This window comes from Fundulus heteroclitus, unplaced genomic scaffold, assembly GCF_011125445.2.
Source record: "Fundulus heteroclitus isolate FHET01 unplaced genomic scaffold, MU-UCD_Fhet_4.1 scaffold_53, whole genome shotgun sequence".
Classification (NCBI taxonomy): Eukaryota; Metazoa; Chordata; class Actinopteri; order Cyprinodontiformes; family Fundulidae; genus Fundulus; species Fundulus heteroclitus.
The window spans coordinates 1,800,941-1,822,745 of NW_023396956.1; the positions used below are offsets into that span (position 1 = coordinate 1,800,941).

A 21,805-nucleotide genomic window follows, 5' to 3' on the forward strand; every position below is an offset into this window, starting at 1 on the left:
GAGACAGGTGGGATGGAGACAGGTGGGATGGAGAGACAGGTGAGATGGAGACAGGTGAGATGGAGAGACAGGTGAGACATAGAGACAGGTGGGATGGAGACAGGTGAGATGGGGAGACAGGTAAGACTGGGACAGGTGAGATGGAGACAGGTGAGATAGAGAGACAGGTGAGATGGAGAGACAGGTGGGATGGGAAGACAGGTGATACTGGAGACAGGTGAGATGGGGAGACAGGTAAGATAGAGAGACAGATGAGACTGGGACAGGTGAGATGGAGACAGGTGAGACTGCGAGACAGGTGAGATGGGGAGACAGGTGAGATAGAGAGACAGGTGAGATGGAGACAGGTGAGATGGAGACAGGTGGGATGGAGACAGGTGAGACATAGAGACAGGTGAGATGGGGAGACAGGTGAGACATATAGACAGGTGGGATGGGAGACAGGTGAGACATAGAGACAGGTGAGACATAGAGACAGGTGAGACTGGGACAGGTGGGATGGGGAGACAGGTGAGATGGGGAGACAGGTGGGATGGGAGACAGGTGAGACATAGAGACAGGTGAGATGGGGAGACAGGTGAGAGTGAGACAGGTGAGACTGGGACAGGTGGGATGGAGTGACAGGTGAGACTGGGACAGGTGAGACTGGGACAGGTGGGATGGAGAGACAGGTGGGATGGGGAGACAGGTGAGACTGGCACAGGTGGGATGGAGACAGGTGAGACTGGGACAGGTGGGATGGAGACAGGTGAGACTGAGAGACAGGTGAGACTGAGAGACAGGTGAGACTGAGAGACAGGTGAGACTGGGACAGGTGAGACTGGGACAGGTGGGATGGGGAGACAGGTGAGATGGAGAGACAGGTGAGACTGGGACAGGTGGGATGGGGAGACAGGTGAGACATAGAGACAGGTGGGATGAGGAGACAGGTGAAACGGAGAGACAGGTTAGATGGAGAGACAGGTGAGATGGGGAGACGGGTGAGATGGGGAGACAGGTGAGACATAGAGACAGGTGGGATGGGGAGACAGGTGAGACATAGACACAGGTGAGACTGCTGTAGGTTAGACTGAGCTGGTCTGTAGCTGTCATAAAACGAGACATTTAGTGAAATTTCTTTCTAAAAGCAACAATTATTGTTTTTCTAAAACAAATATTTCCCAGTTTTCTCTTTTATTTAAAGGTACATTGATGGTTATTTCTTAAAGTTAACTTTTCTCTCCGCTGTAAGAAAACACGGCAGTAGATCCACCTGAGGATTCATGTTTAGAGACTAAAAACCTGAGAGGCAGAAATAAGATGGAAAAAAGCAAAAAATACTGAGATACAAATACAGAGAAAATCTGCTTTAAGTTAAATAACTGGATTTATTTCATCCTGTATAATTTATATCAGCCTGTTTGTCTAATATGCTCCATGCTGTAAACACTGCATGGCTGCTACGGTGGCCTGAATGTTCAAACAGAGACCTGCTACTGGTTCAAATGAGAACTAATCAGCTAATGTATCGTTGCAACGGAAATTATTTAAACCTTGAATATTTCTTTGCTTTTAAATATTCATCAACTAGAAAACAAAACAAAATATGTGCATTTTAATAGTGTTTAATTTAATAACAAAAATGTTACGTCAGATTTCTACAATTAACACATTACTCAATGATGAAAAAACTGTGAGAGTTAAAATTTTAAGTAATGAATTTTAAGTCTCGTTGAGTTTAGGTCTGGTTGTCTTACAGCATTTTGACAGATTTTAACTTTTCACCAAAGGGGGGAAAAGTTATATTCCTGCTTAGTTGCAAAACAGGGAGGAAAAAACTTTACATCTAAAAGAGTTTTTGCCGTTTAGAGTCAGATTCTGGTTCTTGGATGATTTATTGTGATTTCAGAGCAACGTTAGGATATATTTTGCTCCTGAATTCACACGTCTTCACCTTCACAGCAGCAGCCGGTGTTTTGTCCCTCCGTTTAATGACCAGCCAGGTTCAGCTGACTGAACCGTGCCGTTAGATTAATAAAGGTTTAAATTAAAGCGGTGCGCTCCAGTCTGAGTCTAAATTTAACCTGGCGTCAGCTGTGTGGGCGGAGCTTGTCATTTAATCCAGCGATAAAACCGATATAGATGCAGCTGCTGCAGCATAGCTTTCCTTAACTGGAATCTGGGCTTTATTATGAGATGATGGAGTCTGAATCATCAGTTACAGAACGAGACGGTTCAGCGGGAGGATGCTTCATGAGGTCAGAGGTCACGCCGCATTTATCCCTCAGCTCGTTTAGTCCTCTTCTCCAGTTTTTGGTCTGAATCTGTTTAAAACGTCCGGGTTGTGTTCCTCTGGGATAACGACCCGTGTCCCGTGTCCCTGCAGCCGAGACGGCGCCGCCCGCCTTCCTTCAGAGACTCCAGAGCTCCTCGGTGAGCCAGGGCAGCCAGGTGAGGCTCAGCGTCAGAGTCTCCGGCATCCCGACGCCTGTGGTGAAGTTCTACAGGGAGGGAGCCGAGATCCAGAGCTCCGCCGACTTCCAGATCCTGCAGGACGGAGACCTGTACAGTCTGCTGATCGCCGAGGCCTTCCCCGAGGATTCTGGGACGTATTCCGTGACGGCCGGCAACAGCAGCGGACGGGCCACGTCCACCTGCGAGCTGCTGGTCCAAGGTGAGCTGGGCCAGGCTACGGTTCAGGCTCCGGCTGGTTGGGGGCGGGGCTAATCCTCCCGCTGTGTCTCTGATGCAGGTGAAGAAGCCGTTCCCATGAAGAAAACAAAGACTATAATGTCCACCTCCCAGATGGAGACCTCGTCTGGGACCAGAGTGGAGAGGGTGAGTGGTCCTGGCCTCCTAGTGGCCGCCGTGTCTGTGTGCAGGCAGCAGCTCTCACTTTAAAACCTGAGACGTGTCTCTGCTCTCCAGAAGATGGAGGCCAGCTTCCAGGCCAGCAGCATGATGGAGATGCACCTGGAAGGAGGAGTCATGACCCAACACGTCGCTCACAAAACCCCCCCCAGGGTCCCCCCGAAGCCCACCTCCAGGTCTCCGCCGTCCTTCGTCTCCAAGGTAACCGGAGGCCGGCAGCAGTCCCCGTCACCCGTCAGACACGTGAAAGGGCCGACGCCCGCACCCGTCAGGTGAGCCTCCGCCTGCAGGCCCAGGTGAGGATGGGTCAGACCGCCCTACCTGAGCCGTGAGGTTTAATGAAGCGTTGTCCTCTGCAGACCCGTCTCTCCCTCCAGCAGGATGTCCGTCTCGCCCATCAGACCCGTCAGGTCTCCGGTGATAACCAGGAAACAGGTGAGGGCGTGTCCAGGTGCTTCACCTGTGTGTATAGACCTCATGATTGGCTAGTTCCAGAGAAATGTTGAACCGTTTCAGGAACATTTGATGCTTCTGAGTCAATTATGAAGTCTCCATGAAACTTCCTGTTTCCTTTTCTAGGTTTACTGTCTGTAAAATCTAAAATATAACTTGATGGGAAAAAAAGAAAAAAAATTATATATATATATATATATATATATATATATATATATATATATATATATATATATATATATATATATATATATATATATAACTTTATTATTTCCATAGAGATGAATGATGTAGGTTAGCTACATGTTTCAGAAACGTTTCACTCTTTTAATGCAGCGGCTAAATGTAATTATTAACTTTAATTATAATTTTTTTTAATTACATTTTTTCTAGAGAGCATAACTATGATATCTGGATCACATGAAAAAATGCTCTCCAGTACATGGCCGTCGTATTTGATTTAAATCTGATCCTGACTCTTCTTCAGGGTGCCTATAGATCCGTATTTGGTGTCGGCGAACACATTCTTGTAGTCAAAATTTACATCTAATTGGATTTTATAATGATCGCCATTTTTAGTCTAATCTTATATCTCAGACTCAAATATCCAAACCATTATAAAATACTTTTATGTGTGTGAAGCAGGTTTAAGACTGGCTCTGCTGGTAAAAGCATCGAGTCGCTTGCCTTTACACACACAAATGAAACTTTATGACATCCTGTTGTTAATACATGGGCTTTTTTATTGAGGTGGTGCACCTTTTGATGCTTAATCTGATCAAACTCCTCAATGAAGGAGAATCTTTATGGTTCAATCGTTCTTCCTGCAAAGCAAGTCTGAGGTCAGACACTGATGTTGGACGAGAAGGCTCGGTTCAGTCTCTGCTCTAATTCGTCTCACGGGTTCTCGGCCAGGTTTACCTAAAGTCATTAGTTTCCTCATATCCCCTCATTGTGTAAAATGGAGTTTTATAAGCGTTTATGTAAAAACATCTACTTTGTTATGAGGGATTGGTTCAGAGGGGAAAACCTGGCCTGATCCAACATGGGGACCATCTTCAGTGATGAGAAATCATGGCTACAGAACCCATAGCTGCCAGGCTAGGAGCTACACGTGTAATCATGGCAGCCATTGTTAAATCCAACATGGCAGCCGCTTCAGCCGCTACACGTTTCAAGCTTTTTGCAGGAAGAGAGTGAGCTTCACCCTAAACCGGTGCACTTCTAGTCTCTGGCTCGTCAGAGTCGACATTCATTCATATTTTCTGGAAAAGGAAGAAGCTACACTGCAAAAAGGGAACTAAGAGTAGGTAACATTTTCTTGAAATGAGTGTATTTGTCCTTGATTTATGCAGGCAAAGAAGATTATCTGCCCACGGAATAAGATTTCTGCAATAGGAACAACTTATCTCCATCATCTTATTTCAAGTGCAGTATATCTAATTATCTTATTTTAGGGGTAAAAACTCTCATTCCGTTGGCAGATAATCTTATTTACCTGCATAAATCAAGGACAAATACACTAATTTCAAGAAAATCTTACTTACTTTTAGTTCCCTTTCTGCAGTGTGGATCTTTATCCATGAAACTGCTCCAGTAAAAACAGTTTGGGTCAGAACCAAAGTGACTCTGCAGTCGTTTTTTTCTTCCTGCTGACGAGCTGAAACCGTCCTCCTGTCGCAGGTGTCGGGCTCTGCTGAGGTTCTGCCGCCCTGGAAGCAGGACGACTACGTGGCTGAAGGCTACGCCAGCATGGCCAGCGTCAGCAGCATGACCAGCGTCAGCAGCTCCACACAGCTGCACATGGAGAAACAGTGGGAGCACCAGGTGGCCGCCGGCAGAGAGGTGAGAGGGGACGGGGTGGGGGGGGCATTTTGGTTCTGGTTCGGTTCTGATCCGACCGTTAACTGACCGTTTGTGGGTCGGGGTCTCCTGTGGACCATGGACCTCCACTGCAGCTGAGATCATGATGATCGGGCTCATTTAAGCAGTTTCAGGAAGACCGTTTACTTTCTCTCAGATTGTAGAAACTCAGGTGCAGGAACAGGTATAAAGGTATAAAGGTGTGTCCGTCTCCTCGCCTTCCCCCGCCGTGAAGCTTCCCCCTAACGCCGCTGACCTTCCTCTTCTCCTGTCGGCCTCCCTGAGTTCTGTCTGCCGCTTGTTGTACCTTCAGGCCGGGGGCGAGAAAAAAGCCGAGGCAGTCGCCACCGTGATGGCCGCCGTCGACCTCGCTCGTGTTCGGCTGCCTGCGCACGAGGAGGGCGGCTGGGCCGGGGAGGAAGAGGAGGAGGAGGAGGAGGAGGTGAAGCAGCAGGCCGCAGCGGTGGCAGAAAAACACCTGGTTGTCACAGAAACGCCTCCTGCTGAAGCTGCTGCGGTCAAAGAACAGAAGGAGAAGGTCCAGCAGATTCAGCAGATCCAGAAGATCCAGCAGGTCCAGAAGGTCCAGCAGGTCCAGCAGGTCCAGCAGGTCCAGCAGATCCAGAAGGTCCAGCAGGTCCAGCAGGTCCAGCAGGTCCAGCAGGTCCGAAGGCTCGACTGAATGCCTGTTAGATGAATTCTGATCGTTTGGGACTCTCCTTAACAGCTCGTGTGTTGGTCACTCCAGATTCAGAGGACAACTGAGGTCTCCTCCCACGTGGACTCTGGCACCGCCGCGTCCACAGTCCCGCATTTCACGGTCTCTAAAGTTTCCGTCCCTAAACACGACCCGAGCCGCGAGGTAAGAGGTTCGGCTGCAGTACCCCCCCCCCACCCCCCCGTCGCCGACCCAGAACCTCCATGTCACCTTTAACAATCACACATCTGTAACTGCTGTGGTCCACTTCGTTCCCTCCTCACTCTCCATCCTAAACCCGGTCTCCAACTCAGCCGTCGGCTCCAACCTGATCCCCGTCCCTCTTCACCTTTAGCTCGTCTAGTTCTTCCACATCACGTCACTTCTTTAACCTTCATGAGTCAGAAGATCCTGGAAAAACATGGAAATACTTTTACTTCTGGACGGTTTTATACCAGGATCCGTTTTGTTCTGCTCGTTATCCATCCATTCCTGCAATAAGGCTGCAACACGTTTTCTCACCTGATCTCCTCCAAACACGTAACAGCTGTGCTGTCGTTAAGGCTACAACGCCACAAAGAGCTTCAAACACATCCTAAGATGTAGAGATGGATACTGTCCCACTTCTGGTTGCTAAACTCTCCAACATCGTCTGAGGACCGCTGAGGCCTGCAGGCCGGTCGCTGCTGCTCCCTCTTCTTCCTCTTCTTCCTCAACCCTGACGTGGGAGTTTCTGCATCATGTGGTTTTACCCCATGTTGAGACGTGGAAAATAGTGGTAATTAGCGCTGACATGAGTTCTGATTGAGCTGCAGGGAATGGCTGATTTTACCTTTTTGCTCCATTTGTTTCAACAGAGACCCGGAATATTAATAAATCTAAGGCGTTCTTTTCTTCTTCTGTGAATTTTCCCCTAAAGGAATCCCTTGTCCATGTGTCTCTATGGGTCTTAGGCTCGCTCCCTGAAATTCCTCCAGACTCCTTGTGATGACGTTTTGGTCAGCGGAGGCAGAAAACATGCAAATTCATCTTAATCTTACTTTGAGGATCGTTGTTTCCCACCTGTTTAATGCTGTTAAACTGTGGACCCACTCAAGATCTTTGCTCCTCACGCGTTTCAAATTGTCTGCTGGAAAATCAATTCCTAAAATCCTGTTTTATAATCCTGGATCGCTTCTCCCCATTTGAGAATGTGTTGCAGCCGGGAATGCAGAAAGGTTTGGAAACGACAAACAGAAATAAGGACCAAACGTCTTGAGTTTTCAGCTGAAACAGAAGTTTAAGGAAACTCAGTAACCCCCGTCTTCTCTGTGTATTTGCTGCTTCATCTTTTCCTGATCCGAGGTCTCGCAGGACTATCTTTAACCCCTTGAAACCGTTTCACGTTCTGTCGCCAAACTTGAGTGTATTTTATTAGGATTTTATGTTGTAGACAAACACAAAGTGATGCATAATTGTGAAGTGTAGAGAGAATGATGCCAGGACCACCGTTTGCAGCTATTTCTACTTCTTTATTGTGTCTTCGCTCCGTTTGCTAAACAGCTCAAGTTCAACCAGATTGGATCCAGAGCGTCTCTTTATGTTGACTTTCAGGTCTTCCCTGAGGTTCTTCGTTTGGTGGGGGTCTGGACTTTGACTAGGCCATCCTAACACAAACATGCTCAGATCTGAACCCTCACATTGTAGCTTGGTGTGGATGTTCTTCTGGTCTTCTGCAGCCTCTAGCAGGTCCTGGATTCAGCTCCATCTATCTTCCCATCAACTGCGACCGGCTTTTCTGTCCCTGCTGAAGAGAGAAACTTCCCCGCAGCACCATGCTGCCGTCACCATGCTTTAAAACAGCGACAGTGCGCTCACCGTCATGTGTAGCATCTTGCATGTTATTTAAAATAATATTTTAAAGTGGATAAATAGAAATAGACTCAACAGTTGTCAGACTTTTATTTGCCTCATCTTTAAAATCCATCTAAAATTGTCTTCCACTTTACAATTATGCACTTTTTTGTTAACTGTCACATAAAACTACAATAAAATACGACGTGATGAAAAGGTTTAAGGGGTGTGAAAACTTTTGCATGGTGTTGTAGATTATTTTCATCCCCCCCGGCTGCCTGCCGCCTCCTCTCAGTGATTTCTTAGTTTCTGACCTTCACCCAGCGTCTCCATCCCCGTCTTCACTCACTAATCCTCAGCCGAACGCGGACTTCCTGTTTACTCTTGATCATGGTGTTTATCCCTGCTCTGATTGGCCGGTTCAGGTGTCCATCACCGGCTCGGCCATCGCCGCTCTGCACAAAGAGCTGTCCTCCCCCTCTGCGACCAGGAAGATCATCAAACCCGTCAAGTCTCCCAGTCCGTCCCGCAGGTCGGCGGTGGAGGCCAGAGTGACCCTGGAGGCCCCCCCGCCGCCGTTTAAGGACATCAGATATCAGAGGCAGATAGAGGGCGGGGCTTATGCTGTGTGTGAGGAGGAGTTTGAGGACTGGGAGCCTCAGGTTGGTCCTTCACCAATGTCCTCTTTAACTCTTACCTCAGTCCCTCTCTGCACCTTAACACAGCAGCCAATCACACGCCACCCTTCATGAAGACTCCTCCCCTAGTCCCTCCTTCCTCCTCCAGACCGTGGTTCTGTTTACCTCTGCTAACCAGCTCCAGCCTCCCAGAACCCCTCAGCTCACGTTGTTCTCTAACCGCTGTGGTGTCTTTCCAGGAGGCGGTCGCTGTGCCGATGAGAACCCAGGAGCCGGCGGTCCCGCCCACCATCATGGCCGTGAGTGACTTCCTGTTTCTCTCCTTTCAAGATAAAACCCCATGATTCTTTAAACTTTACGCCAATCTCTGCTGCCTTTTCATCAGCTGCCACTTAGTAGGTTTTAAATGAGGGTTTAAAAAGAATGATGAGTTATTCAGGGGCTAAATATTAATACTGGCTGATACTAGTTACCATGGTGATTCCCTCCTTTTCTGGAGGGCGGAGAGCCCGTTAGGAATGGCAGACAATAATTCAGGCCTCAAACAAATCATGACTGTAATAAAAATGAGCAGAACCAGGCAGGTGAATGTTTTTTCTGGGTTTGGTTTCAGGGCCTGAAGAACCTGACGGTGACTGAGGGCGAGTCGGTGACCCTGGAGTGTCAGATCGGCGGTCAGCCCGCCCCCGTCATCATGTGGTTCAGGGAGGACTACAAGATCGAGAGCTCTATCGACTTCCAGATCAGCTACGAGAGCGGCTACGCCCGGATGATGATCCGCGAGGCGTTCGCCGAAGACAGCGGCCGCTTCACCTGCACCGCCACCAACGAGGCCGGAACCATCAGCACCTCCTGCTACCTGCTCGTTAAAGGTGACACGCGCAAACCTGATTCTTTTAACATTTTACCACACAATTTAATGTACTTTAAAAGGATTTTACACGACAGAATCCTAAAAACATATATTAAAGTCTTTTTAGTGTGTCTACCTGCTTTGCACATTTAGAGGTAAACGTTTTTGCTCATTCTTGACTTCAAAATATATCAGATTGGAAGGAGAGTGTCTGAATATCAACTTTTCAAGTCTTACCACAGAAGCTCAGTTAGGTTTGAGTCTGGGCTTTGACTAGGCCATCCTAACATCTGCATAGGCTTTGAACCGAACCGTTCTTATTTAGGTTTGCTGTGTTGTATTTAGTGTTAGCCAGTCTAGAAGAGGTTTTCTTCCAGGACTGCGCTGCATTTAGCTGCCTGCAGCTTCCCGACCCTCCGGAGGTAAATCCTCCCCACAGCATTATACTTCCACCGCCATGTTTCACCATAGGGATGGTGATGGCTGTGCTTTACAGCGTGTTTCATGTTTAATAACCTTACGCTAATTTGTTCACTGAGATTAAATTAAACAGATTTTTTTATTACACTCCAATATTATCTTCCACTTTCCGATCTGTGACATTAAATCACCGAAAAACTAATTGAAATTGTTTTGAGTCAAATATGTAAAGAAGTATATTCGTCTATGCAGCCAGTGAGTCTAAAACGTTTTTCTTTGGTTTATTTAATATCCAGTAGAGCACAGGTGTCAAACTCAAGGCCCGTCAAGGTAAATAATCCGGCCCTCAAGAGCCAAAAAAAGGCACTTCATGTCATAAAGTAGAGGCATATTTCCTTTTAAAGTGTATAAAGTGGCTAAAACTGTGCCTCCTGTAAGTGTAACTCGCCCCAATATCAACTTTTTTTGCAGATAAACTGTATAAACTGGGCCTAAGGTTGCTACTTTTATATTACTGTGCGTTTTTTTATACTTCTATGTGAACTGGAATGATATTATGAAATGAAAAGTATCGTTTATAAATGTGCAACCGCTCCCCTTTTAATGACTTCATGATGCCAAAGTGGCCCTAAATTGAAATGAGTTTGACACCCCTGCAGTAGAGTCTGATTATTGACTAAAACATGCAAAATAATGTTGCAGGAATAGATTGCTTGAAACTGCTTGTAGTTCAGTTTCAAGCAAAAAAATTAAAAAATATGAACCCTTGGTTATTTTACCCCAAGCGGACGCTTTTTAAATTGGTGAGAGAGACTAAAAGCTGAATGGACAAAACAATTAAAGAGGGTTAAACGCTCCAGATAAACCACTAATGTTGCCTCTGACTGTGTTGCAGTTTCAGAGGAAATCGAGAGCAGAGAGGAGATGGTGACCGTCACAGAAACTGGGATCACACAAACCAAAACGTGAGTTTCAAACCTCCAACCCCAGAGCGGCTGCGGCCTCTGAGCCGAGGTTAAACGCTGCCGCTGCCTCTCCACAGCGCCGCTGCCGACGTGAGGGAGCAGACCGAGGCGAGCGCAGGAGACGCTGCCGCCCCCTTCTTCATCAAGAAGCCCACTCCCCAGAAGCTGGTGGAGGGAGGAAGTGTCGTGTTCGAGTGTCAGATCACAGGAAACCCCAAACCTCACATCATCTGGAAGAAGAGCGGCGTCCCGCTCACCACCGGATACAGGTACCCCCCCCGCTCAGTCTGAAGATGGTCCTGGATCAGAGAGCGTGACGCACCTCATTCTTTCCTGGCAGATACAAAGTCGCCTACAAGAAGGAGACGGGAGAATGCAGACTGGAGATCTCCATGACCTTCGCTGATGACGCAGGAGAGTACTCCGTCTTCGCCAAGAATCCTCTCGGGGAGGCGTCGGCCTCCGCCATCCTGCTGGATGAAGGTATCCGCCTCCTCTGCTCTGGCTCTCTACAGGACTGTCTCAGAAAATTAGAATATTGTGATAAAGTTCTTTATTTTCTGTAATGCAATTAAAAAACATGAAATGTCATACATTCTGGATTCATTACAAATCAACTGAAATATCGCAAGCCTTTTATTGTTTTAATATCGCTGATTATGGCGTACAGCTGAAGAAACCCAAATATCCTATCTCAAAATATTAGAATATGGTGAAAAAGTATACTAGTAGGCTATTCAACTAATCACTTGAATCGTCTAATTAACTGGAAACACTGCAGGGTTTCCTGAGCCTTGAAAAACACTCAGCTTGGTTCAGTAAACTAAATCACAAGTATGGTAGTGGTTAAGAGACGACATCAGATTCTCCCAGTAACTGGTGAACTGACCATGGCATTACTGTCCTTGATTGGCCTGCCAATTCCCCTGACCTGAACCCCATAGAGAATTTGTGGGCTATTGTGAAGAAGAAGCTGAAAGACACCAGAGCCAACAATGCAAATGAGCTAAAGGCCGCTATTGAAGCATCCTGGGCATCCATAACACCTCAGCAATGCCACAGGCTGATTGCCTCCATGCCACGCCGCATTGATGCAGTAATCTGTGCAAAAGGATTCCCAACCAAGTACTGAGTGCATTAATGGACATTTTCAAATGTTTCATTTTGTTTTGCTGTTATAATTTTTTTTTTACTTGGTCTGAGGAAGTATTCTCATATTTTGAGATAGGATATTTGAGTTTTCTTCAGCTGTACGCCATAATCAGCGATATTAAAACAATAAAAGGCTTGCGATATTTCAGCTGATTTGTAATGAATCCAGAATGTATGACATTTCATGTTTTTTAATTGCATTACAGAAAATAAAGAACTTTATCACAATATTCTAATTTTCTGAGACAGTCCTGTATGTCTCTGTTGGAGCGGCCTCTCACCGTCTTTCTGCCCTCAGAACAATACGAAGCCTACATGAAGCAGCAAGACGTGACGTATAAAACAGAAGTGACCACCACCGTGATCCAGGAACCCCCGCCGGTCGTCACTCAGTACGAGTTTGAACAGCGGCGGGTGACGACCCCCATGAGCTTCGTCTCAGAGACGGTAACCGTCGCCTGCAGCTCTGTCACCTTACGGGATCCGCCGTCCGCCTCAGCCTCAACCGTCTGCCGTTTGTCTCGCAGGAGTTCCTGATTTCTGCCTTTGAGGAGAGGATCATCCAGGAGATCGAGATCCGCATCTTGAGGATCACCTACAGAGAGTTGGTGACCGAGGACGGAGAGCTGATGGTGACTGTCGCCGAGGAAGAGGCGCTGCAGCCGGCCTTCGACACGCCGGTGAAGAGCTACCGGATCATGGAGGGAATGGGCGTCACGTTCCACTGCAGGACGTCTGGAACACCACTGCCAAAGGTGAAGAACTGTTCTTTAATGTGTCTCTGCAACATAGAGTTCAGATCAGACCTAGAGAACATGGACCCAGTTCTGAAGTCCTCACTAAGACTAAGAACGTAGAGAACATGGACCCGGTTCTGAAGTCCTCACTAAGACTAAGAACGTAGAGAACATGGACCCGGTTCTGAAGTCCTCACTAAGACTAAGAACGTAGAGAACATGGACCCGGTTCTGAAGTCCTCACTAAGACTAAGAACGTAGAGAACATGGACCCGGTTCTGAAGTCCTCACTAAGACTAAGAACGTAGAGAACATGGACCCGGTTCTGAAGTCCTCACTAAGACTAAGAACGTAGAGAACATGGACCCGGTTCTAAAGTCCTTCCACTAAGACTAAGAACGTAGAGAACATGGACCCGGTTCTAAAGTCCTTCCACTAAGACTAAGAACGTAGAGAACATGGACCCGGTTCTGAAGTCCTCACTAAGACTAAGAACGTAGAGAACATGGACCCGGTTCTGAAGTCCTCACTAAGACTAAGAACGTAGAGAACATGGACCCGGTTCTGAAGTCCTCACTAAGACTAAGAACGTAGAGAACATGGACCCGGTTCTGAAGTCCTTCCATGGCTCCCTGTATCTCAGAGAATAGACTTTAAAATCCTTCTGTTAGTCTATAAATCCCTGAATTAGCACCTAAATCCATCACAGACTTGTTATCAGGGCATCAACCCTCCAGACCACTCAGGTCTTCTGGCTGCAGCCTGCTCTGCAGAACCAGAACCAGAACTATACACCGGACATGGAGAAGCAGCATTTAGTTCCTATGCTCCACTGATCTGGAACAAACTCCCAGAAAACTGGAAAAGTGCTGAAAGCCTGAGTTCCTTTAAATCAAGATTAAAAACACATTTGTTTAGGATTTTAACTGTTCTAGTTAAACTGTTTTACTGAAACATCATTAGTTTAAGTTTGTAGTCCAACTGTTAATATTTGCTTTTAGTTTCTATTCTCCCATGTTTTATTTTGTTTAATTTCTTGTACATTTTATTCCAGCTTACTTTTATTTTCCTATATTTCAATCATGTAAAACACTTTGCGTTGTCTTTGTACTGAAATGTGCTATACAGATAAATTTGCCTAGCCTTTTAAATGTGTTATCTGTAGGACTCTGTACTGTAAATTTATAGCCATTCATAAAAACCCTCTGCAGATTGTGTGGTACAAAGACGGCCAGCGCATCAGGCCCGGTGGCCGGTACCAGATGGAGGTCCTTCAGGACGGACGGGCCAGCCTCCGTCTGTCTGTGGTCCAACCCGAGGACGAGGGCGTGTACACCGCCTTCGCCTCCAACATGAAGGGGAACGCCGTCAGCTCGGGGAAGCTCTATGTGGAGCCTTCTGGAGGAGTAACGCCTCCCAGATACACGCCCCAGCCATCCATGCAGAGGATCAGGTCAGTGTTAAACCAGAGATAAACTGACGCCATGAGCAGCGATCTACGCTGCAGGGCTGGCAGCTGGGTCCGAAATTAACACTTACCAAACGCCAAATACGAGTAAATTCCAGAGGGCTAGCTGCCACATGGCGAGTAAATGTTTGCACCAAATAAATCAGGTTTTTCTGTCATTTGGGCGGAGGCTTCTTTACGTTCCTCTGCTGTCAGTTTGTATGACAACAAACGCGCACGTGTGACGCGAGAACGCCAGCAACTACGTCATGTTCCTTTGCTAACAGCTGCCGTTTAGCTCAGGCTAATGACGTAGCGGGATTATGTGCAGATATCTAGCAGGAGTCAGAATTGATATTTTGGCCTGTAAAAAATATGCTTGGCCAGTTGATTTTTACGTCTACCGGCCAACTTGGCTGGTGAATCAGGAAGTTAATTTCGGACGCTGGTTGGAAGTTTCCTTCAGTCTACAAAGAAACACCAAACACTGGGAATGTGAAAGCTCTGCTGCCCTGAATGCTGTAAACTTTGGGTTAAAGCCTGACTGGTGCTACGGCGCTCCTTCTCTTCAGATCCACATCGCCTCGCTCTCTGAGCCGCTCGCCCGGTCGCTCATCCAGCCGTTCCCCTGGTCGCTCTCCGGCTCGCCGCCTGGAAGAGACCGACGAAGCTCACCTGGAAAGACTTTACAAGCCGGTGTTTGTCCTGAAGCCTTCCTCTATAAAATGCTGCGAGGGTCAAACTGCCAGGTTTGACCTGAAGGTTGTAGGCAGGCCGATGCCTGAGACCTACTGGTTCCATAACGGTAGGAGAAACAGAGTTAAATATGTTGTGTAGCTCCTTATTTGGTTCTTCAGCCTCTAGAAAAATATGTTCCTTCTTCCTTTCAGGGCAACAGATCGTCAACGACTTCACCCACAAGATAGTGATTAAGGAGGACGGCACTCAGTCGCTGATCATCGTCCCAGCGGTGCCAAAAGACTCTGGGGAATGGACCGTCGTCGCTCAGAACCGAGGTGGACGGACCTCCGTGTCCGTAACTCTGTCTGTTGAAGGTAAGTCTGGGGTTTCATCGCAGGGTGTTCGACCTGCAGGCACCTTGAGAGGCTCATCATTAACTGCCGTGTTGTCCTGGGATCCGCAGCCAGAGAAAGCGTATCCAGACCTCAGTTTGTGGAGAAACTGAAGAACATCACCGTGAAGCAGGGCACGCTGGTGGAACTGGCTGTCAGAGCCATCGGAAACCCCCTGCCAGACATCGTTTGGCTGAAAAACAGTGACATCATTTCCCCTCAAAAGCACCCGCACATCAGGTCTCTCCACTGTAACCACAGCAGCTTTTCTCCTTAACTTTATTAGTGCCTCGGCTAACTTGGTTGCTTTTTGCAGGATTGAGGGAACCAAAGGAGAGGCCAAATTCCAGATCCCTTCAGCCGGTGGCTCAGACAGTGCCTGGTACACCGCCACGGCCATCAACAAGGCCGGCAGAGACACCACCCGCTGCAGAGTCAATGTGGAGATGGACCACGTTGCCCCTCAAGCTGAGCGGAGGCTCGTAATTCCCAAAGGAACCTACAAAGCCAAGGAGATCGCAGCTCCTGAGCTGGAGCCTCTCCACATGCGCTACGGCCAGGACCAGTGGGAGGAAGGTGACCTTTATGACAAGGAGAAGCAGCAGAAACCGCTGTTCAAGAAGAAGCTCACCTCCATCAGGATGAAGCGTTTCGGTCCTGCGCACTTCGAGTGCAGGCTGACTCCCATCGGAGACCCCACCATGATGGTGGAGTGGCTGCATGACGGCAAGCCTCTGGCCGCGGCCAACAGGCTCCGCATGGTCAACGAGTTCGGCTACTGCAGCCTGGACTACGAAGTCGCCTACGCCAGAGACAGCGGAGTGGTCACCTGCAGAGCCAGCAACAAGTTTGGAGTCGACCAGACCTCGGCCACCCTGATCGTCAAGGACGAGAAGGGCCTGGTCGAGGAGTCGCAGCTTCCTGAGGGCAGGAAGGGAGCGTACCGGATGGACGAGATCGAGCGCTTCGCTCACGAGGGAGGACCTGCAGGAGTCAGCCTCGACGAAGAGTCAGAAAAGACTAAACCTGACATCGTCTTGCTTCCAGAACCAGCGAGGGTGCTGGAAGGGGACATCGCTCGGTTCCGCTGCAGAGTGACCGGCTACCCGGCCCCAAAGGTTAACTGGTACCTCAACGGACAACTCATCCGCAAAAGCAAGAGGTACAGACTGCGCTACGATGGTATTTACTACCTCGAGATCGTTGACGTCAAGTCCTACGACTCGGGGGAAGTCAGAGTCGTTGCAGACAATCCTTTAGGCACAACGGAGCACACCGTGAAGCTGGAGATCCAACAGCGAGAGGACTTCAGAGCAGTCCTGCGTCGCGCTCCTGAGCCCAAGGCTGCCGAGGTCTCACACGACTCCGGCAGAATCGGGTTCGACGTTGTCAAAGTGGACCGACCCGGCGAGGTCGCGCAGGACAGGGAAGTGGTTAAGCTGCGTAAGGCTCAGAGAATCGTTCACGAGAAGACCTCCGAGGAGACCGAGGAGCTGAAGAGCAAGTTCAAGCGCAGGACGGAGGAGGGTTTCTACGAGTCCATATCTGCGGTGGAGTTCAAGTCTCGCAAGAGGGACGACTCCTATGAAGATCTGTTGAAAAAGACTAAAGATGAGCTGCTCCATCGCATGAAGGAGATGGAAGAGGCCGAGAGGAAGAGGCTGGAGGAGCAGGGCAAAGTCACCATCCCCACCATCAAACCAGAGAGGATCCAGCTGTCCCCCAGCATGGAGGCCCCGCATATCCTGGAGCGCATTGAAAGCAAGACGGTCTCTCCAAAGGACGAGGTCCGTTTCAGACTCAGAGTTGTAGGTAGACCAGAACCCGAGTGCCAGTGGTTCAAGAATGGTATCCTGCTGGAAAAATCGGACCGCATTTACTGGTACTGGCCCGAGGACAACGTGTGTGAACTGGTGATCCTAGATGTCACAGCAGAGGACTCTGCTAGCATCATGGTGAAGGCCATGAACGTCGCTGGAGAGTCCTCAAGCCACGCCTTCCTTCTCGTCCAAGGTAGAGTCTCATAAAAAGTCTTTATCTAACCTTCCTACTCTTTGTCTCCTGATGTCAGAGTCTAATTTTAGTTTTTTTTCATCCAGGCAAGACGGCCATTAGTTTCACCCAGAGCCTGGCAGACCTTAGTGCCAATGAGAAGGACACCATGGTGACCTTTGAATGTGAAACCAACGAACCCTTCGTCAAAGTTAAATGGCTGAAGAATAATGTCGAGATTTCCTCAGGAGACAAATACCGCATGCACTCCGACAGAAAGGTCCACTTCCTGTCGGTGCTGATGATTGAAATGAGCGACGATGCAGAATACTCCTGCGCCGTCATAGACGACGAAACCGTCAGGACCGATGCTAAGCTTTACGTCGAAGGTATTTACTCCGAAATCCCATTTCAGATAATCACGTCTGTGTGTAAAGCAGCTCAAGACGTTCCTCTGCTCCTCAGGTGCTGCTCTGGAGCTCGTCAAACACCTGGAGAACATCGAGGTACCAGAGAGCTACGCTGGAGAGTTTGAGGTCGAGGTGTCCAGGGAAGATGCTGAGGGAACCTGGTTCTTCGGAGAGAAGGAGCTCTCTCCCAGCAGCAAATACGTCATGTCGTCCCGCCGAGGACGACACAACCTTTCTGTCAAGGACGTCAGGAAGGAAGACCAGGGGAAGTACACCTTTGTGTGCGGAGATCTGAGGTCCAGCGCCTCACTAAAAATGAAACGTAAGCTCTTTTTTAAAAAGATGTTTGTGATGCCACCAGGTTCCCCTTCCAGTGCAGGATCTGTAGCTGATGAACGTTTGTGGATGTTTCTCCATTCAGTGCGCCCCGTGACCCTGATGCAGCCACTGACTGACCTCACCATATGTGAGGGGGACATTGCTCAGCTGGAGGTCCGCTTCTCCCAGGAGAACGTCGAAGGAGCCTGGCTGAAGAACGGCCAGGCGGTCTCCGCCACCGACCGCGTCCACATCGTCATCGACAAGCAGGTTCACAAACTGCTGGTGGAGAACGTCAGCAGAGACGACGCCGCGTCCTACTCCTTCGTGGTTCCGACTCACGACATCTCCACCTCGGCCAAACTCAACGTCCAAAGTAAGCGCTGTGATCCCACATGGAGATAAACGCATGAGTCCACCTCGGTCCATTTGGTCCTTACTCTGTGTTTCTTTGAAGCCATCGACATCGTGGTGCCACTGAAGGACGTGTCCTCCACCGAAGGCACAAAGGCCGTGCTGGAGTCTAAGATCTCAGCCCAGGACATCAGCTCTGTCAAATGGTACCACAACGACAAGCTGCTGATGCCCAGTGACCGAGTCCAGGCCGTGGCGAAGGGCGCCAAGCAGCGCCTGGTCTTCACCAGGACCTTCGCTTCTGACGAAGGTCGCTACAAGCTGGTGGTCGGCAAGGTGGAGACCAGCTGCAACCTGACCGTTGAACGTGAGCGAGAGTCGATGTTCTCAGTTTCAGCGAATCTGTTTTTATCAGATCCAGTCCCACGTCGTAACTGTGTTGATCTCGCAGAGGTCCGTATCGTGAAGCACATGGAGGACAAGGTGTGCTCCGAGTCCCAGAACGTCACCTTCAGCGTGGAGGTTTCACATCCTGGGATCGACCCGGTCTGGACCTTCAGGAACCAGCAGCTGAAGGCTGGAGCCAAGTACAAGATGGAGTCCAAGGGAACCGCTCACTCCCTGATAGTGTTCGACACCATGAAGGACGAGGAGGGCCAGTACATGTTCCACGCTGGAGAGAAGACCTCCAGCGCTCAGCTCACCGTCTCCGGTAAAACCTGAAGTTATTAGAGGGTTCAGTCAACGACTTTAACCGATTTACAGATGAAACCAGATATCTACATGCTGGCCGTAAAACAAACCTTCCCTGCTTCAGGTCAGCTAGGATTACCAGAACTGTTTATATTTGCTAAGTGAGAGCAAGAGTCTTTAGTTTCTTTAATATTCCCCAAAATTATCCTTTAATTTCTGCCCATTCATCCTCACAGAACTGGTTTAGCTGACTCAGGTTTTGTAGACCACTTTAATCACACTCACCTTCTCATCTGTGTTCATGAAAGCTCATATAGCAGCGGCCCTCAAACTGGGGTCCCCGGACCCCCATGGGTCCCCAGACCGCGGGTTGGGGGTCCGTGAAACGCATGTTGTTGGGCCTGAGGAGGATGAATATTTAACTCCGTCCACCAAATCAGCTAAAATTAGGAAGTATGACAACAGTTACATCGAGAATGATGTAACACCAAATCTCTAATATTATGTGTATTTATATATATATATATATATATATATATATATATATATATATATATATATATATATATAAATAATTTTAAAAACTAATGTATTTAACAGTACAAAAGGTTCTTTAAGAAAAACTATCAGCATGAGGAATCTAAATGGGTCTTTGGAAAATTTTACCGCTGCTAAGGCGTCTCTGGCCACGAAACGTTTGAAAACGTCTGTCATATGGGACTGAAATCAGGATTTAGTGATGGCTCCTTTCCAAACATGGACTTAGTTATCCCTAAGGCCGTTTGTAACTAATTTGGAGGTATTCTTTGGGTCGTTGTCCATTTGGAGGACGCATCTGCGCCTGGGCTTTAACCTCCTGGCTCATGTCCTGAGATCCTGCTACAACATTACAACATAATTTCTCTAATCTCTAATCTAAAGATCTCATCGATCTGGTGGAGAACAAAGGTCCTTCCTGCCGTAAAACACTCCAACAACATGATGCTGCCACCTGCGTTCATTAAGACTGGCATCATGTTTTTAAACTGGCGTACATCTTAACCTATATTTTCATCAGATAGCAGAACATGTCTCCAAAAATTAAGCTCTTCCTCTGGCTTTTAATGTTCTTTTGGCAGTGATGGCGTCTTCCTCTCAGAAGGGCTTTTCAGGTTTTGCTTTTCTCCTGGAGTTGATGAGCACATTTTAAACCAAAACACATGTATCTCCAGGAAACAAAAAAATCTTTGACACAATTCTCCTAATCTTCTTTTCTGGTATTTAGCTACCAGAGATAACTTTGGTCACCTTAACTTACCCAAAACAGGACACTATTAGGTTATCTGTCTTTTTATAGGTTAAATGTAAATATCTGATTTCAACTGGATATCAACTCAAAGTATTTACAGAGGCGGGGGTTGGGGGGCATTCTGCTCAGTAACAGCTGTTTCTTGATGCAAACACCAGGGGGAGCCATCACACGACCCCTGACGGACGTGACGGTGGCCGAGTCTCAGACGGCTGAGTTTGAGTGTGAAGTGGCCAACGCCGACGCCGAGGGCAAGTGGCTGAAGGACGGTCAGGCCGTGGACTTCAACGACAACGTTGTGAGCGAGGTGGATGGGGCCGTCAGACGCCTCATCCTCGTCATCACCAGACCACAGGATGTCGGCGAGTACACCTACCAGGTGGCCAACTCCAAAACCAGCGCCAACCTCAAGGTTGAGGGTGAGTGGCAGCTGCCTTTTAAGTCCGGTCACGGCACAAGACCCATCCAAACCCGCAGTGAAAGATAAATAAATGTGTTCCTGTTGGGTTTTTGTCTGCAGCGGTGAAGATCAAGAAGACTTTGAGGAACCAGACAGTGACAGAGACCCAGGAGGCCGTGTTCTCACTGGAGCTCACCCACCCGGACGTGAAAGGATCCCAGTGGATCAGGAACGGAGTGGAACTGCAGAACAGCAGCAAGTTTGAGATCACCTCTGAGGGAACGATCCAGACCCTGAAGGTGAAGGACTGCAACACACAGGACGAGACGGTTTATTCCTTCAAACTGGGAAAACTGTCCGCCAACGCCAGACTCAACGTAGAGAGTGAGTATCAGAACCATCCGTCCCTTCAAACAGCACGGCCTACCAGGTTTCTCCTCCCGCTTAATAACCAATGTCGTCATCGATCTCTGCAGCAATCAAGATTGTCAAGAAGATTAAGGACGTGAAGTCACTTCTGGACGGCACCGCCTCCTTCGAGTTGAGCCTGTCACACGACAACGTCCCCGTCAGGTGGATGTTCAAAGGCGCCGAGCTGAAGTCAAGCGAGAAGTGCAAGATTCTGTCGGAGAGGAAAGCTCACAAACTGATCCTGCAGAACGTCGACAGCAGCAACGCAGGAGAGTACACGGCCGTGGTCGGACACCTGCAGTGCAGCGCCATGCTTACTGTAGAGGGTACGCAACACTGAACACCCTGTCATGAGTTATTAAGAAGGAAAAACTTTCAATAAAGAAAGTGATATAAACTACATTTACTCTACAATGTTTTTTTTTTCTTTTCTCCTCTAAAATTATGTCCGTTTTTGTTTGTGTTTTGTAGAAAGTTAGCTTAGCTATGAGGATGTCGGGGAAAGGAACTTATATTTTTTATTTTTATAATTCAAGGATAAAAGTAAAATATAAATACACTTGAGCAAAAAAAGGTTGAGCCCCCAGACGGAGTGGTGCAAAAGAAACTGTCTGGAAACGGGCAGTGATTGGATACAGAGAAGCCTCCTAGCTCTTTATGTCCTCTCCTGCACCAAGACGGCCAGCAGATGTTTCAACTGTTCAGGCGCAGGATGTTACAATCACAACTAGAGTTAACCTGAACCAGACCCTATGCTCTCCACACCATGACACCTGGAAGTATCGCCAGTGTGTCTCTTTGGCAGGATTGGTCCTCTCTCCATGGTGCCACTATACTCACTCACCATTGTCCTCCTTGGAGATCCAGAACTGTGATTATGATACCATTCATCATCAGACACCGCTCCAAACACAGTCCTCTTTGCTTTGGTGTTAATGCCAGCCACATGTGGAAAGGG

The 21,805-nt window shown here is 48.2% G+C and overlaps 1 protein-coding gene across 1 annotated transcript in view; it reads left to right on the top strand.

Annotated features, from left to right (window-relative positions):
• ttn.2 (titin, tandem duplicate 2) overlaps positions 1–21,805 on the top strand; it is a 212,363-nt gene that overhangs the window by 5,176 nt on the left and 185,382 nt on the right. The window contains 28 exon segments of the mRNA XM_036132592.1: positions 2,366–2,653; positions 2,732–2,817; positions 2,908–3,122; positions 3,210–3,285; positions 4,987–5,148; positions 5,480–5,749; positions 5,915–6,028; positions 8,122–8,358; positions 8,574–8,633; positions 8,948–9,206; positions 10,503–10,572; positions 10,650–10,841; positions 10,913–11,055; positions 12,023–12,171; positions 12,252–12,479; positions 13,673–13,914; positions 14,481–14,713; positions 14,799–14,963; positions 15,053–15,221; positions 15,298–16,994; positions 17,081–17,362; positions 17,439–17,705; positions 17,805–18,077; positions 18,159–18,422; positions 18,507–18,767; positions 20,195–20,455; positions 20,557–20,820; positions 20,913–21,173. Of these exon segments, the coding sequence (XP_035988485.1) occupies positions 2,366–2,653; positions 2,732–2,817; positions 2,908–3,122; positions 3,210–3,285; positions 4,987–5,148; positions 5,480–5,749; positions 5,915–6,028; positions 8,122–8,358; positions 8,574–8,633; positions 8,948–9,206; positions 10,503–10,572; positions 10,650–10,841; positions 10,913–11,055; positions 12,023–12,171; positions 12,252–12,479; positions 13,673–13,914; positions 14,481–14,713; positions 14,799–14,963; positions 15,053–15,221; positions 15,298–16,994; positions 17,081–17,362; positions 17,439–17,705; positions 17,805–18,077; positions 18,159–18,422; positions 18,507–18,767; positions 20,195–20,455; positions 20,557–20,820; positions 20,913–21,173 (7,188 nt within the window).